This window comes from Anser cygnoides, chromosome 2 (assembly GCF_040182565.1).
Source record: "Anser cygnoides isolate HZ-2024a breed goose chromosome 2, Taihu_goose_T2T_genome, whole genome shotgun sequence".
Classification (NCBI taxonomy): domain Eukaryota; kingdom Metazoa; phylum Chordata; class Aves; order Anseriformes; family Anatidae; genus Anser; species Anser cygnoides.
The window spans coordinates 155,368,089-155,385,741 of record NC_089874.1 but is presented as its reverse complement, the minus strand read 5'-3'; the positions used below and the strand labels follow the sequence as shown (position 1 = coordinate 155,385,741).

General features: G+C 38.3%; 1 protein-coding gene across 1 annotated transcript in view; it reads right to left on the bottom strand.

The window, feature by feature from the left end:
- Positions 1-17,653, bottom strand: part of TG (thyroglobulin) — a 156,901-nt gene that overhangs the window by 112,983 nt on the left and 26,265 nt on the right. The window contains exons 17-22 of the mRNA XM_048049740.2: positions 15,712-15,921; positions 13,325-13,479; positions 12,737-12,893; positions 8,103-8,327; positions 2,745-2,894; positions 737-907 (exon numbers count right to left, since the gene is read on the bottom strand). Of these exons, the coding sequence (XP_047905697.2) occupies positions 737-907; positions 2,745-2,894; positions 8,103-8,327; positions 12,737-12,893; positions 13,325-13,479; positions 15,712-15,921 (1,068 nt within the window). The remainder of the gene's footprint in view (positions 1-736; positions 908-2,744; positions 2,895-8,102; positions 8,328-12,736; positions 12,894-13,324; positions 13,480-15,711; positions 15,922-17,653) is intronic.

Here is a 17,653-nt window from a genome sequence, read left to right as displayed (position 1 = left end):
GTTCTCTACCTTGACTTTGTGCCAACTGTTTTATTTCATTTTGTCTGAAGCCCAGTTCCACTGTTCCAAAGGCTCCCCCAGAAGTACTGAAGTAGTAAGGAAATGCTTTTAAGCAATTTCTAAGAAAATCATGGTTGGTTTTGTTTGTTCTGTTGTCATTGTTTTTGATTATATATATATATATATATATATTTTACTTTGAGGGATTTTGTTTTGTTTTCCAAAATTATTTATCTTTGAGAACTAGCATTTCACAACTGTGTTCAAGCAGAAGTAAGTTTTCCCAGTTTGCAAGGATATGTTCACCAAATCAGATACCATACGGTAGGAGCCCAGACGGTGACATTATGCCACAGCTATGAGGTCATTGTAAAACAGTCTGTTTCACAGGAACACACTGACGAGTGATAATTTTACAAGGAAATTCATCATTCTGCTTCTTTCCCATTAGCCCACTCATTATTCTTGTTGGGTTTCCAAGCAGAGAGCAGGAGAGCAGCATACGCTAAAAGCTGCCAGCCATCTGAGAGCACAAGACAACTTTTTCTCTTCCCTTACAGGAAACAACTTCCATAATGCAGTCAAGAAAAACAAAAGTAAGGAGGAATGTGGCTTAAGGCAGAGGCCACAATTGTGGGAAAGTAAGTTGGCAAGCCAGCTGTGGAGCATTGAGTCTTTTCATAAGCAGATTTCACTTATGATGGATGACAACATATCCAAGTACTCTGGCACTTACATAGGCACTGGTAGTCTGTAAGGAGATCATCTGTTTCAGTCCATTCCAGTGCTGCTCCGAAGTCATCAACACAGAAGGATTTCTTACTGTCAGGGTCTTGCTGGGAAGGTCTGTACTGGCCTTGTTCATCACACTGCAAACCCTGCTCATTGCCTTGACAGTAAGTGATACCTGTTATGAGTAAACAGGGAAAAAGAAGGAAGCCTGATGATGCTGTCACTGGTTTTCAGTGCACCAATAGGACAAAAAGCTCTAAGTACAGCAGAGACTTTACTGAAAATTAATTTTCATAGTGTTTCATGCTTCAAAACATGCTAATTTCACTTCCTTTTTGTTACTGCAATTCACATTCCAAACATTTTTAGGATTTTCTGCCATTGAACCAATCTCCCTTGTTCTAAGCACAGAAAAGAAAAAACAAAAGTAAAGCGAAGTAATACAGAAAAGGAATTGTATTTTCACATTGGTTTGTTCAGTGTCTGTTGCAAAGGATTCCTGAAATGTAATGATGAACTGCGCAAGAGCCATCACATCAATTTATCTGCTTCTAGAAATAAAAAACTCTCCCTGTCAGTGGAAAGTATCATCCTCACCCTCTATTCTTAATGAATGAAGCACTTTGACTTTAACTAGCAGCATCTTCCTAACCACTTTTCAACATAGTTTACAATTTAGAAACTTTTAGTAACCAGGTATCTGGGCTTCGTAGGGAAAGAAAGCTGGAAATGTGAGCAACATCAAAGGCAGCAGCAGAAGATCCCAAGTGGACTAAAACTGGCAGGCTTAGTTGACCACTTTCGTGCCTTCCATGTTCTTTGGAGATACTACTGAAACAAGTGTGGCTTATTTGTCTACAAAGGAACCACCAGAGATTAGTCTGGCTTATCAAAATGTGCCAGCATCAGCATTATTTCACTTCAATATATTGAGCTAAGAGCTAAAATAGTTTAGGAAACACTTCTCATGCATCTCAGGCATTCTTACCACAGAGGCACAACATCTGGGAGGAAAATAAGGTAATAAGCAGAAAGGAAAACACTTCTGTTCTCCAATTTTCCTGTGCTATGTTTGTGAGTCAATATTTTATTTATTTATTTTTAATCTGACAGTTAATTCAGTAAACCTTTCAGGTTTTGCATGACAACAGCAAAGAAAGAAATAGAGAAGAAAGCTAAATGTGTACTACATAGCCCTTTGCAAAGGGCTGAGACTCAGCACACAGGTAAGATGAACACCGGGCAGAGGCTTGGCTTTTTTCCAGACACTTGCAGTAAAGAAAACTACACCTAAGGAGTAAACTATAAAGCACCTGAGACCAATACCTACACCAGGAACACAGATATGGAAGTGAAAATTTACTATGCAGCCTGATGTCTTCTTTAGGCAAAAACTAATTCATGTCAGGGTGCATTAACATAAATCTGTATTTATATTTCACCCAAGAGAATAGACTGAAACAAAACAAAGCAGTTCTGGTACTCACCCATATTACCATGAAACCCATTCTTACTACTTACTTTTTATTTTTATCCATGGGCTTAACAAGTGATATTCTTTATGGAACTGCATCCAAAAATAAGTAATTTAAAATAAATACACCAACTTTAGTGAACATATTAATAGTTGCTCAGAGAAATATTTGTACCAAACCAGGGTCTTGAAAAAGCTGGACAAAACTTCTTTAGTCTTCATGAAAATGCCAATAAATGAACTATACAAGATGTTTCTCACTGACTGAATACCCAGACATCATTCCTCAGGACAATGAACTCATTTTAAGGAACCACAACATCCTGAATGAGATTGACCACTCATTTTTCATGCATTTTGGGTCAGAACACCAGTTAGTTTGTTCTGTCCTTGAAAAATGTCTTCAAATATATGCAGAAGGGATCATATTCATATTAAAAAAAAAAAAAGTTTTTTTTTTTTTAATTTACAGATGAAAAATCCATTATTTATTTGAAGGCAGAATACAAAGAACAAGGACAAAATTAGCTCAACTTACAGTGATCAATGCTGAATGCCCCATAAGAGTTGGTAGTTTTACCCGTTGGACACTTGATACAAGAGGAACGTCCTGTCTGGTACTGGTAGTAACCAAGAGGGCAGGGAATGCATTCACCATTCTGGAAATGACTGCCTGAAGGACAAACAACTGCAAAGAGAAGAACTTTATTATTTTTTTGGAATCCAATCAGTTCAGGCTTTTGAAACCCATGTGTGCAAACACCATGTATATATCAGGCTGGTGGACTTGCCAAGACTTCAAGCTTTCAATATATGTATTTCTAAGTGGGATAATATAGGTAAACACTTAAACATTTATTAAACTCACTGATGACTGGAATATGGCTGAATACTGTCAAATCCTTTTGTAATAAGATAATACACTTTGTGGATGGGTTGTGAAAGAAAACAAAGGAACCCAAGCTACAAACAGAGTAACTTCTACAAACACTACAGACAGAAACAGGAAGACTCCAATGAGCATAAATTCCCAGAACATCATACAGAAACTCACCGCGTGGTAACACTTTCATTCAGAATGCCTGGAAATGAAATTTTTCATAAGTGCTTCCAAGCTAAATAATAATGGCTGGATTAAAAGCCACTAGTTGTGCACATGACAACTCAAATACAAAACAAAAAGATATTCTTAGACTGAAGACACAGTTATTCTGAAAATATAATTTTCAGAACAAATCAGAACTAATATTTCCAGATGACCTGTTACATATTACAAAAAAAACTCTTCGTCTTTTGGAAGGTCATGCAATACTGTCTTTCCATCCAGATCATTCAGATGATCATTAAAGCAGAAGACTCACAGACACAGTTGCAGGACAATACCTTTAGTTGTTATTTCACAGCTGCTTTCCAGACATAGATTTCCTTCAAAACAGTATCAAATGTATATTTTGGAACTTTGACAATGTACAAAACTTCATGTTTGTTCTTGTCCTACGTCTTGACAGCAGTTTAAGCTTGTCTTAGAGAGAAACCATAATGGAAAATTGGCCATCTCCACTACAAGCCATATGATGAATTGCTGCTCTGGCCAGCACACTGGAATGTAAATTAATTTAACTTATTGGAGCACCTAAATTTTAATAGACTAAAAATAGAGCTAATATAAAAATGATCATATCTTCCTTCACCTGCTCTAAATGGTCCAATGGGAAAGTCTAGGATGAGGCTACAGAGAGACTGAAATTTTCCTCCCAGCTAGATATCAAGGCAATTACTCTAGGTATAAAATATCTAAAATCCATTACAGAACCAAAAAAAAAAAAAAAAACCTGGATGAGGCAGGATTCCCTTTTCTCATGCATATTACCTAATACCCAAGCGTGTCTGATACATTTTAAAGACATTTTCCAACACATGCAAGAAGGATCATAAGCATTGCAAATAAACAGCAGTACAAGAAATTAAAATGAAATGAGTAATACATGCCTAAACTGAAGGCAAACTACAAAGAATGAGAGGGACTAATTAAGCAATTGAAGTTTTAAAAGGAAGAAATCAAGCGTTTCGAAGCACCCTCCTCTTTTTGTAGTTACAGTCATGATGCAAATATAACAGCTGTATCTCCTATCCTCTGTCCTTCTCCTTAAGGAAGCAAAATTGCCTTTTGTCTCACACATTAAGTTAACAAAAGGACACAAAGAATAGCAAAAAATATGGTGCAGAGAACCATGTTTTCTAGAATCTATAACTCTTGAAGGCATGTGTCACATCAGCTATACATTACACTCAACACAAGTATGGGTAGGTTAAGCTTGGCTCTGGAAGTCAGACAAACCACCAAGCTCAACTCTTTCAGGCTTTCATTTGCTTTAACTAGGTAAGAAACTGGAGAATAGCCCCTAGGCAAAATCTCAGAGCTAACAACTGGATCCATACTTAATTTTCCTAAAACAACGGGGGAAAAGAAAAGAATAAAATTAAAATAATACAATAAAATTAATAGCATTTAAATTAAAAAAAAATATATAGTAAAAAAAAAAAAATCTCCTAAAATAAATCCCTGGATGCTGCACATGAGCTTCACACTAAGCATGCTTATAAAGTGTTGCAACTTATCATTACCTAATGCTTGTACTACTCTTTCCTCCCATCAGATACTGGAAACTTTTGGAATATCACATTCTTGATTCATATAATTACTAATGAAGTCTTGAGCTGCCAGCGTGGCTATAAATCTAGCATTGTATTTGGTTTGGGTTATGCTCTGCTCAAAGCACTTCTGATAGAATTTACCCAGAATTCCAAATAATAAAAGAAACAAGCATAAAAAAAATATAGTAAAACAAAGGAAACAGCCTTCAGCTTTTCCTCATGAAATAAACAGGGGGAGAGGGGAGGAAAAGAAGAGAAACAGACCAAGACAGGATAAAAGACCAGATTATGTATACATCTACACATACAGAATGCACACAATAAAACTAAACCAAACAAAAAACCAGCATCATAGAGGAACCAGAAACAGAATTCTCAAATCCCATGTTTAGATTAAAAACCACGGTCCTACAACATAAAACAGCATTCAACAGCATGTCCATCATGGCATCTTTGAACAGAAAATCTCTGCCAACATGTGGAGCAGGAACTTCCTCCTTTCCACTTTTCTATGTCTGTTTTACTGAGTGCCTTCCTCTAAAGCTAGCTGATGCAAATGTCTACAAACTAACAAACGAGGCAAATTAATGCGCTGCTTCCTAGAGGCCTCTATCCCTGGCAGGAAATATTTGGCACAAAGATCCAGTTCACTGCAAGTTCTTTTGCCTTAAATGACGGATTCTGCTTAATAAATAATGATACCTTAAATTAATACAACAGTACATCTTGGTAAGTAACTGAAAGTTTTTACATATTCTGGATTCTCAGTAGGAGTTAATCTTTTTCTGCATGGCATGTGAAAATAACCAAAATCTGAATTGTTTCAGACCATGGAGATGAACTGAAACTGCAGACAATTTACACTTAAGAGTCCAACTTGAAAACTGCAGCAGTTCAGAACCGATTCATGGGTAATCACTCTGAAGCCCTTGCCTTAAAAGCATGTGTTCAGAACTAAAGGAAAGAAAATGACTAGATAAACCAACAAAATCTCCTGTCCAGTTTTCAGTCTTTGCCTGTCCAAAAAGCCATACCTGATACAAGGCAAAGCAGCTCATCATTTAACCTGGACAGACTCTTGTCTCTAAATTAAGGTTTTACCAAACTGAGCACAGCACACACCAACCTTCATATCTGCTACTGTTTTTCTCTTCTAGCAAATTCACGTTAGTTAGAAATTACATCGTTACATCATTTAATGCAAATCCACAAAATTCATGTATGGGATGTATGGGAAGATGATTTAACCACTCCACAGAATTACTCATTCTCCTATGGACTATCAATGGACCTAGAAGGCACCTCAGAAATCGTACAGCTGAACCCACAACACATATCGTACTCATTCTCCTAAGGGAAACAGAAAAGGCAGAGAGGCTGAGCACAGACAAGTTCTTAGACTAGGGGGTTTCCATCTCAGCATCTTCTGTCAGGATTCAAGTCACAACATATTTTTAATAGCAAAGAAGAAAGTTTGCCAATATCCCTGCTGTTAGCAAGGTAAGACCTTCAATGCTTCACTGCACTATTACATTTCTCTCCTTCTCCTTTTTAACCTATAAGAATCAAGAGTGATGACTTGTTTGGGAATTAAAAAAAAAAAAAATAAAAAAAAATCCAACTTGTTCGTATTCCAGCTACCAAGTTAGAGTCATAAGGTACTATTATTTCACTTTTAATAATGTTAAACAGAACAATATGATGGTGAAACCAAGGGAAGATATTTTCAGTGGTATTTTCTGTAGGAAAAAATAACACTGTCACTTTTTTTTTATGCTGTTCTCTCTGAGATCATTCCTACAAGGTAATAATAAAAATTACAGCTGAAGAAAGGTGCCACTGAGCTTTGAAAATAAGATCTCCTACATGATGGTTCTCCTCTGTAACCCTTTTCCTCCCAACACAGGATCCTTCAAACAAAGTTTTTGGTGGAAAGCAGACAGGCTTATGCACAAAGTGGTAATTTCACTTTGGGTACATCAGCATTGCAGCCACAACAATTGCACTGGAGTTTGAAAGCATATCAGTTGTTTTTATGCTCACTTTCTGTTAGCTGCATTGATATGTACATGAATGTACATATCCGCAAAATCTACAAACATGGATAAACTCAAGCTGAGTTTCCCTAAATTGCTGCCAGCACTTAACACAGTTGGTTTTAAGTTTGCAGAAATACTTTTAAGCCAGAGAATAGGTCTTTCCTCTTTTCATTATTATTCAGATCCTTTGATGACAGCAGTTGAAAATCATTTATTTTCACTGTTGTAACCAGCTGAGCATCTGAAAGCTCTCCTAACTTGAAGAGAACCACTGTACCAGGCAAAGAGCTAAATTCTTTTCAGGTGCTTTGAGTTTTCCTTGGGATCTCTAACTGATTAGTGTTGAAGGTTCACCTATCTGAAAATACTCCCTGTTTGGGAAAACTTATCCCATACCTGTTGCTCTTACATGTAGAACTGGCACATCCCTCTTCTGTGCCCCAGACATAATTAATATATCTCAAACTGACATCAGAAATGCACAGAATCACTGGAGGCTCATTGGGCCAACAAGGACAACCAGGGTTGCAATATAAGGGGGTTGATGTAGATGGAAGTAAGAGTGGGTCTGTCAAAGCAAAGACTTTTTGGCAGCATGACCTGTACGCAGCAGTGCCAGGCACAGCCCCAGGGATCCTGTGAAGAGGCAGGCTTGGCAGCCCCAAGCAGGATGTTGACAGAAAGACAGCCCATTCCAGGGAAGCAGACTAAACAGAAGGAAAGATGATGAAAAGAGGGCAGAATTTAAATCAGGTCTGGGTGTTGGCCAGCACGGAGAAAGCTTCCATGTGAGCTGGCTCAAACTTGGCCCAAGAACTGACAATCTCAGGACTTTTGACACTTTCGTAACTAGGTTTCTACCCTGGGTAATGTAACATCATACAACGTACTAACTACATTATCTTTGCAGAATCTTCTTATCAAGTATCATGTACAATAGAGACAGACCTTCTAACACCAGACAGGTCTAAAAAATCCCAAGAAGTGTTTGTGAAACCTTCCATTCAATGTCATTGCCATCTGCAATGCAAAGACTGAACAGAAAGCAAAGCAGTAATTCCCATCTCTCCTCAGATTTTTCACTCACATAGATGCTTTATGCCTTCCACCTATTAAACATAAACATAAGTTCGCTGATCATTTTCTAACTTTATATTGATTCCTAACATCATCAAAGAAGGGAAAGCTAAAGTGAGGCATACCACATCCTCGTGCATTTGGGGTGGTTTTCCCAGGAGTTGAAGTTCTTCGAAAACCACTTCTACATCCTAGCTGCACACTCGGGGACAGATCAAATTCTTCATCCCGAGGAAAATCAGTGAATGAATCTGCTAGGAATTGCTTGGAGTCCAAATACAGCTGAAATCCACCATCCTCAATCTCTTTAATAAATGCTCCAATGAGATTTTCTCCAACAATTGCTTTTTCTAAAGGGAGAAATAATACAGCAAAATAATGTGAGATTCCTAATAGGGAAATGGACAACAACATAAAGACTGGTGAAGTTTAAATTAAAAACATAGGTGAATACAAATACAAAATACAAGCATGTTAACAAACAATGGATGAGAACGAATCTGTATAGTGTCTATGAGATTAAACTACTAATCTTAGCATATGTGGAGGGTGCTAAAGAAACAATCGTAGAATCACAGAATATCCCAAGTTCATGGATTCATGGGACCCATGAGGATCATCGAGTCCAACTCCTGACTCCACACAGGACCACACAAAAATCAAGCCATTGAGAGCATTGTCCAAATGCTTCTTGAACTTCGACAGGCTTATAGAATCATGGAATGGTTTGGATTGGAAGGGACCTTAAAAGAACATTTAAGTCCAACTCCCCAGCTATGGGTGCAAACAAAAAATAGCAAATTCAAAAATTAAAGCATTGAAGAACAAAATATGATTTTTGTGTTAAAAACACTTAGCAGATGGATTGTCTGATATTCAGATTTGTTCCTGTTGTTTCAGTGTGTATCACTGACTTCTTGTTTAGCATTTTATATATTTGGTTTTGAAGCATCTGTAATAACATAATAACCAGCTTCTGTGACACTACTGAAATTCAACATACCCAACTATCCACAGTTGCTGAAGCTGGTGTTTAAAGCTGGAAAATAGTGAGGACCTTTCCTACTTTCTATGTCCCCAGCTGCCTAGGCAGCTTCTCTCTCTGATGATTTGCTCCAGGACAGTTTCCAGCATTAGAGAAAGAGCAAATTCCCCAGTTTGGCTGCACAAGAAATGCTACAAGAAACAGTATTCCCAGAGGATTTTGTTTGTTATCATGTTCCGTTTATCCCTGCAGACTTTATAGCATAGAACTAAACGTTGTATGGTTTCTGAGGACCTCCTGTAGCTACAGGTGACGTACAGCCCAGTAACCCAGCAAATGGGAAGCCCTACACTCTACGTACTTTGGGTTTTGCAAGCACACCGATGACCTTGGATGTTGAATTTTCACAGGGAGGATGTTAAATACGTAAAGAGAATGCGAGGAATGTTACACCTCGCACACTGCACAAAGCTTATTTATGCTGTGACTGATGTGTCCAAGGCAAATAGATGAGCATACTGCTGCGCTCTCACGTGGCAAGTTTCCCAACTTTGCTCTGAAGCCCGTGGGCAGCTTCTCACTTCTCAGAGCGAGGACAGAATTTCACAGCTAGGTACCAGGCTCTGACTATGCAGTGCTGCCCACCAGCCTGTGCTGAACAGACCACAGCCCTACCGTGCTTTTTCTGAAAGATCATTCCAGACTTTTAGCACTGACAGTGCAGGTGCCCTCTCTGTCTGAATGTTGGTCTGTAGCTGCTTGCTGTCATGCAGGTGTTGTTTCCCTCTTGGCAAAGGAGGAACTTGAGGCTTTTACACTTATGGGCTAAAGAAGCGAACAGACCTTGTGTAAAAGCAGACATCTGTGTCCTCATGTTCTCTGTTCTCTGTTTCCTTCAGCTTTAAGCAACTTATCCTTCTGCTGCACTGGTACATAATACAATCAACAAAAGAGCATTCTATTTTGTTCAACCCCAGGCCAAAACGATACTTAGCTCCTGAGGAAGTAATTGGAGATTACCACATAACCTGTAACTATTTGCAAAGGTTTTACCAGAAATTGTCTCGTAAGTGGAAGCAGGAATACGTAGATTAGCCTTTTATTCAAGCAAATACCCCTCTGAATTTTCTAGTAACTAGCTGTAAAAAAAGCAAAAATAACCTAGAAATGACAGCTGGAGGGAATTCATGTGTAGGAAAGAAGCAAAGAGTCAAGCCAGAAAGAACTCACTGAAGGAAATGAAGTTCCTTTAGTTAAGAATATTTCCCTGTGTTAAAATATTCTTAAGACTATCACTAAACGTGACCCTCCTGTGAGGGTCCTATTATATGTCTATGTCTATATGGTGTCCATTGCAGGCACAATATATAAACAAGTGTTTAACTACAGTAAACGTGTTCATACGCAGCAAGCAGACAGGTAAGTCTTGGAATTGTTCTCAGGAGAGAGCAATCCAGCACCATGCCAGACATCCCAGCCACAGACTAGCTGGTGACATTGTACACACATCATCCAGAGCCAGGAAAGGAGAAGTCCTGAGCTGCGATCCAGGTGCAGCACAGCTGCCTTGGTTCAGCCCTTCCAGCAAGGCTGGCCAGCCTGGCCACGCTTCCTGGCCGACATGGGACCTGGCTTCTAGTCCGTGAAAAGCTTCCTGGGACCTTCAGCATGCTGTAAAGCATGGCAGTGCTTCCCTGGTTTTGTTCCCACTTTGCTGCACCATTTTGGCATTTTAAACTACTAAGCGTCTCATGTTAGATTTATTGGAAGTCCTTACTAAGCATTTCTTCAGAGCCTGGTAAACCTTTAGGGACTTGGACTTCCATGATGACAATACATCTTTTCTCATACAGAAATGTCCTGCATAGGTACATCCTCTGTTGTGCAGTGGGAAGAAGTCTGATTTAAGGTTTACTCCCATTTGAACAAATAATGATTTTAACTGGAAAAGGATCACAGTTACCTAGAGTTCATATTGGCCAAATGAGAAAGTGGCAGACCAGAACAAAGAGAGGGAACAAAAAAAAAAAAATCTTTAAAGAATACATAGAGGGGAAAAAAAAAAAAAAGCTTAAAATTTTGGCAGTATAAGGGACAGGGATTGATTTCCTCTAATCTCACTGATAGAAACTGTTTACTTTATGTTCATCCAGCAAAAGTTCACTTTTATTATCATTAGGATTTTTGTTTGTTGAACAGAAAAGAGAGAAATTGCTGTAAGTCCTCCTCAATTTTTTTAGAACTGAGGTCTAAGCTATCAAGCCAAATAGCATAAGATCCCTCAGGAAGGGATTTCTATAACCTCAGAATTTAATACATGAAAAGATCTGTGAGAAAAAAAATGTAACGAAGAAGTCATGAATTATTTAGATTTAAGGTTCTTCATTGGGAACACATGCATGCTGTGCTTCTGTTTAGCAATTAGTAATTTTTTCTCAGCTTCTTCACGGGGGAAAATAAAACACACACACACACACAAGATTTATCCTTTATCCATAGAGAAGCTAGGAAAAGATCTAAGCAATTTTAATAATGCAGATTTTCAATTGAGAGAGCAAATGTACTCACTCATTGCGCACATACACCAATGATGATGCAGACAATAACTCAAACAGAAAGACCCAAAGCTGTTTTAAAAGGTAATGGAAGTTGATGGTGCCAAGAGTATACAGACAGTGTGTTTACAGTTGTCTGATCTCCCCAGACTAGACTTATACTACCTCTTCTGAAACCATACAGTCATTCCCTGAAAAGCAATTTTAAATACTATGGGAAAATTATAGTGTGGAGAGGGTCAAAAATGCAACGTCCTCAATGCAGAATGGTTTCAGAAGTAAACTGCTATATAAACCCAGAAAAACTTGCACTTTGATCCACCTTCTACAAACCACTTAATATCCATGTTTTCTTTATGATCTGGTACAACTGAATGGAAGTAAACACAAACAGACACTATAGCCAGGAACCACATGACCACTGCACACTCTGTTCAGGTCCTGAAGACTTTTGAACTTGGTTCTGATCAGGCTGTATGGCACAACTCTCCTTGCCTCAAAATTAGAGGGAAGAACATGTGCAAGCAGAGTTATTTATATTTAGAGCTGGGAACATCATTGCAAAGCTGTATAACTAGAGAAAAGCTGGCATAGAGGACATTTCAACTTCGGATGTGTCTTTTACTTCTTTTATTTTAAAGGGAAATTCCGACTCTTTTGAAAGTTCTTTACACTGTCGCTAACTCATTTTAAACCACAGTGAAGATCTACCTGTCTATGGACTCTGCATCTTTGCTCTAGGACTTACAAGGTAAAGGTAATTCTTTAGTGTCAAAGGTAATGTAATAAAAAGAAAAAGAAAAGGAACCAAACCAAGAAAACCACATTTTGAAGAAATTACTTATCTTTTTGGCAATATGTGAATTGTGCTTCTCTGAGTACAATGAAATAAGTAACACAATCTGCCCACTGGAAATTAACTTCCAGGACAGTTCAGCTGCTGACAGATAAAGTAATTTTCAGTGACAGTTAAAGAAGCTGGGAGAGGCAGTGCTATCTGAAAGCAATACTCAATTATATCTGCTTTTCACACTGCAGTCACAGCCTGAAAAATATAACACCAAAGGTTCAGAAACACACCTCCAGTGATATAAAGAAAGACCCTGTCAGTGAGCATTTGCACTGCCTTTTTAGTGCCTCCCAAGAGCAGACAGGGGGAAATCAAACAGTTAGGAAGCAAAGCAGGCTTGATTCACAGAAACATCAGAGATAAACTTACCAATATAATGTAAGTCAGGGAGAGAAGTTGCTGGGATGTTTTCCAGCTGAGTCCTCCACGTGACATTCACTCCCAGGCGGTCCGCACTCAGACATTCAACATAGACAGAGGAATTGTCACAGACAGGAACTGAGACAGTATTTCCAAATGCATCTACCTTGAATTCAAAATTAAATGAAATTAAGGTTAGTCAAACTTAGAGCCTTCTAATCATGTCTTTCCATGCTCATTTGCACTGTGCTATGCTCAAAGCAACATTTTCAAAAGGGACAGTAAGAACAGAAATAGAATTAGAAGAATATAATTTTAGCAGGTTATTTACTCACTATAAGAAGAGTCAGAATGTTCACTTCCATCAAAACATATTTTAATAAGTATTGGGCTGATGTGATATGACTTCTATGGCTACAATTAAACTGATCCGTCGACACGGGCAGTGAGTCTAAACATCCTATTTTCCTAGTCATCCATATAAGAGATTTCATAGTATTTTCAGCTCTTCCCCCTCTTTCAAAGATGCAAAGTTCTACTCTATGTCTCAACATTTATTTATTTATTGAATAACAAAGGATAAAGAACTGAAATTACCTGGAGGTGACAGAAACCACGAGCCTTCAACTCATCTAAAATAAGTATCTGGAATGCCTCGAGTAATCCAGAGTAGTCAGAACTACAAGTCTTCTGAGGAGGTAGCAGTAGTTGAAAGTGTGTTTGAGCTTGGACTGTCTGAAATAATTGGAGCTCTAAAAAATAAATAGAAGGGCATTTATTAGCCTCACTATTTAACGTAGAAACTGACTTTTGAAGTTGCTTTGAGGAAAAGATGACATTGATTTGCATTTTGATCTTTCATCAATAACATCTCCCCTTTACTAGGTGAAAACAATGGAGTTGTTCACAGTGAATAATAAGCAGAAAGAGTGCTTGATAAATATTTTGTGCGCTACAGAAAAAGTCCAGATTATGTAGTTATATAATAATAAAGATATATTTTACACTGGAGCACTAACTCACAGAAGGATAAGGAAAGATTTTGACCACTCTTGATGACTTTTTACAAGCCTTGGCAGATACGAATGTCCAGAAAACTAGATGAAAGCTGGCATTATGCCAATAATCAGAAAAGAAACAGAAAAACAGGAATTATTGTTCTGTCAACCTTCATTTCTCTCAGCCTAAATCAGGAAAGAGCTGATACAGGACTTCTATTTAAAAAGAAAATGAATGGTTACAGCAATTAATACTAATTCAAATGGGCTTTCAGAAACCTAGCCTATTAAATTAACTTGGAATCAAGCTTTGGGAGAGAATAAATTTGACTGCAGAATAACGGCTTTGACATGGACAACTAACAAGGGCTTTCTGATTTTTTGAGAGCAAACCAGAGTGACTCAAATCACACAGACCATTGAGAGACCCGTGAAGTCATCAATCTCAAAATGGAAATTTATCAAAACAGTTCTTAGACAGGAGGAGAGGAGAAAACAAAACAAAACAAAAAAAAAAGTGAACATTTCTTATCTGAATTATGCTGATCACAGATGTCTTGGAGACTTTGTTCTCTCAGATTCAGCACAGCTTATCCAGCAGCCTGGAGAAGTGGCAGAGCACTCCCTCACTCCCTAGCTCTACAGACCTCACGGCATTACATACAAGCATGGTTGCTGGAGCACAGTTCCCAGTCCCTTGCTCCCAAAATGAGTGTGGAAAAGTCTGAAGAAAGTCCAAGGAGAGTGGTAGGGAGGACCAAACGACACAAAAGCCTGCTTCCTCCTGAAAGGTACAAAGCCCTTTATCTGTTTAGTTTATCATAGAGTAATTAAGAGCTGACTTAACCACAATCTCTAAGTGTACACATAAGGAACAGGAAATAAGGTTTTTAAGAGTGTGGGTAATTATCCATTGGAACAAATTGCTAAGTGGTGTGGTGAATTCTCCATTACTGTGATGTTCATTGAATGACCATCAGATGTATTTTTTTTTCCTCCTCTATTTCAAACACAAATTGCTGAGGGAAGTCTCTTAGCTTGCATTAAACAGAAGCTTGTATTAGGTTGCCACACACTCCCCTCTGGCCTTATAAACAGTTATTTGGGCATAACAGGAAAGCATGAAAATTACCTCATTACATTACAAAATTACAAAAACGTACCAAACATGTTTAAGGGCAAACAAAAGCCTCAATCTGAAATTCAAAGTTTAAAATTGTTTACATTGAGAACAGGAGACCTTGGGTACGAGTAGAGATGTGTCAATACAGGAGTTTCTAGAAAACACGTGTAGCCCATTCTGGAGATGAAGATCTGTTGCAAACTTGACATCAAGACCTGCATTTCTCAAAGTTAGGCAGTGCTATGATAGGGTGTATTGATTGGAACGTATCTCTGTTTGAAATAATCGAAAAGGCTGACATTAAAACTCAATTACACGCATTCTGAATAGACAACTGATTCTTCCAAGATTTAAAAGGATGTTTGTTTTGTTTTGTTTTTATTGAAAGAAAAATGGTTTTAAAAATGCTGCAAGTCATCTAACAGAGAGATTAATCCTAAAGAACAGACTGCTACAGAAAGATGCAGAAGTAACAGTGACATGATTATGCAAATAAACATTCAGGTTCTGCCAAATTCAAACATCTGGTGCTCATCTGTTCCTCAAGGGCTAAGTGTTTCCATCAGAATCACTTCATGGTGCCAGCATCTTTTAACTTGCAAAGGAAAATCTGCATATAGATTGAATAACTATTTATAACTATGCTGTTACAGAAAAACGGGACTGTTCCTGGCATAGCCAGTCAAAAGGCAGCGATGAAGATGGCAGAAGACAGGACTAATCTACTGCACCTTAATTTAGAAACTCCCATATAACTGTGTCCTATCACTGTAACTCACAATATAGCTCCATGATGATAGGATTTTTGAACACCCATTTACATTGCTCTGTGCCCTTCCCAACACGTGGCAGCCCAGACGTACTTTGGCAGGCCTGGTAGAGCGGGGCAGCTGAGACCCATCGATGCTGCAGCAAATCGCACTGAAACGACGTGCTGGAGTAAGCGCTGCGGAAGCCTTGGCGACACACCAGCCGGCACTGCTGAACGCCTGACGTTTGCTCAGATACCTTTTCGCAAATCACAGCTCCGTTGAGAATAGATGAGGCACCAAATGGCAGAGCACACTGGGGACCTTTAGGCAGGGGAGGAAATAGATATGTTAGCAGCTTACTGTGAAACACTTGTAGGAAAATGTCCTCATAACCCTCATATCAACCAAGATAACCTAGACAGCACCCTGTGCATTTCTCACACATATCAACTTAGATCTGATTTGACGTCAGCCTGGTCTGGTTTACTAATACCGATGAAAAGACTTGTACTGATTTTGATGGGTAATGCACTGGGTACAGAAAGATACATGCATGGTTTATAAGAACAAATAAGTTTTAAACAGTTATAAATAGATTTAAGCAGGAAATGATAAGAAGGGTTCTTACCATCAAAATTCACGAAAGATATCCAGTAGAAACAGGCAGGGCCAAAAAAAATCTCGGTTTTCTTTAGAGTGGAGTTTCAAGATCAAGAACTCATGATTATGGTGCCTTCAATAGCACCAGGATGTTTCTGGTGACCCAGCAGATCCCTAGCTGTGATGCACAGCTTTGGAATTAGAGTGCGAAATCTACCCTATCAACTCGCTCTGTATCAACACAGTCATTTCAAACCTGCTAGCCCACTATAACAAACTATAGGCTAACTACCATAATTGTTAACTTCTACTAACAAGTACAAACCAACTGCTTTGTTCAACATTAGCCAGATCCCAACCTACTTCCTGAATATATCTAGTAATACTTACGCACACTTCTCAGTTCCAGAACTACAAAACATGAAGAAAGAAAAATGACTACCTCAATTCAAAATAAATATAAAGAAATAAAGTTCTCATATCCTAAAATTCATTTATTTTCTGTATATGTAGATCATTTTCCAAACAACAATGCCCAGATCTGTCCCAACCTCCCTAGTTGCTGTAGGACTATTATTTTTGTAATAACTCTGTAAATGGGGACTCTATGTTCTTCCTTTTCACTCCTTGACTCTACATCCAGTCTTTTTACTTTTTTTTTTTTTCTTAGTAAAGTTGGAAACCTGTCATCCTTCCTTTATGAATATGAAGTGTTAATAAACCTCCAGAGATTTTGGGACTAAAGGATATCTTTGTAAAAGATAGTAATACTTATCCTGACCAATGCAAACTACATCCATTACACGAAAATGCTATTATCTTCTTATTCAAAATTAATAATGAATAAATATTAATCAGTCTGTGATCTCCTTATTACTCTAACACTTTTTTTTTTTTTAAACCCAGCAAGGCAAATCCAGTCTCAGCCATATGCTGCTTAGGTCTTGTACTGCCTGGCTCAGTAAGAGCTGGTGTGTAAACTAAGAAAAGACAGCCCACCAAACACATATGGGGGATGGATGGTTTTCTGGTTTAGTTCACAGTTTTCAGTTCAGATCCCTCACCAACCAGTCAAGACAACTGGTATTTTGTTCATTTATCCCTCTACAGTTATCACCTTCCTTATTATCATTATCAAGCCTGCACCATTTTTTCATTCTTTTCTTTCTGACTCAATTTCTTGGTCCTGCAGGAATGAACCAGAATCAAGTTGAATATTGGCACTTCTTTCACAGGTGTTTCTAAAGATTTCCTAAAGGAAAGTACTTTCTCTAAAGGCTGTCTCCTCTCTGTCTCCACTCAGAGCTGTGGAAAGTGGGCCTGAGGATGGGAGGTGCGTGTGGGGACTGCTAGGATACTTGGCATCAGCTCCCTGGTGCCTGTCAACTAGAAGAGCTTGGATTCTATCTCTGATGGAAATGATTAATCTAATGAAAACCTCATTGCAAACACT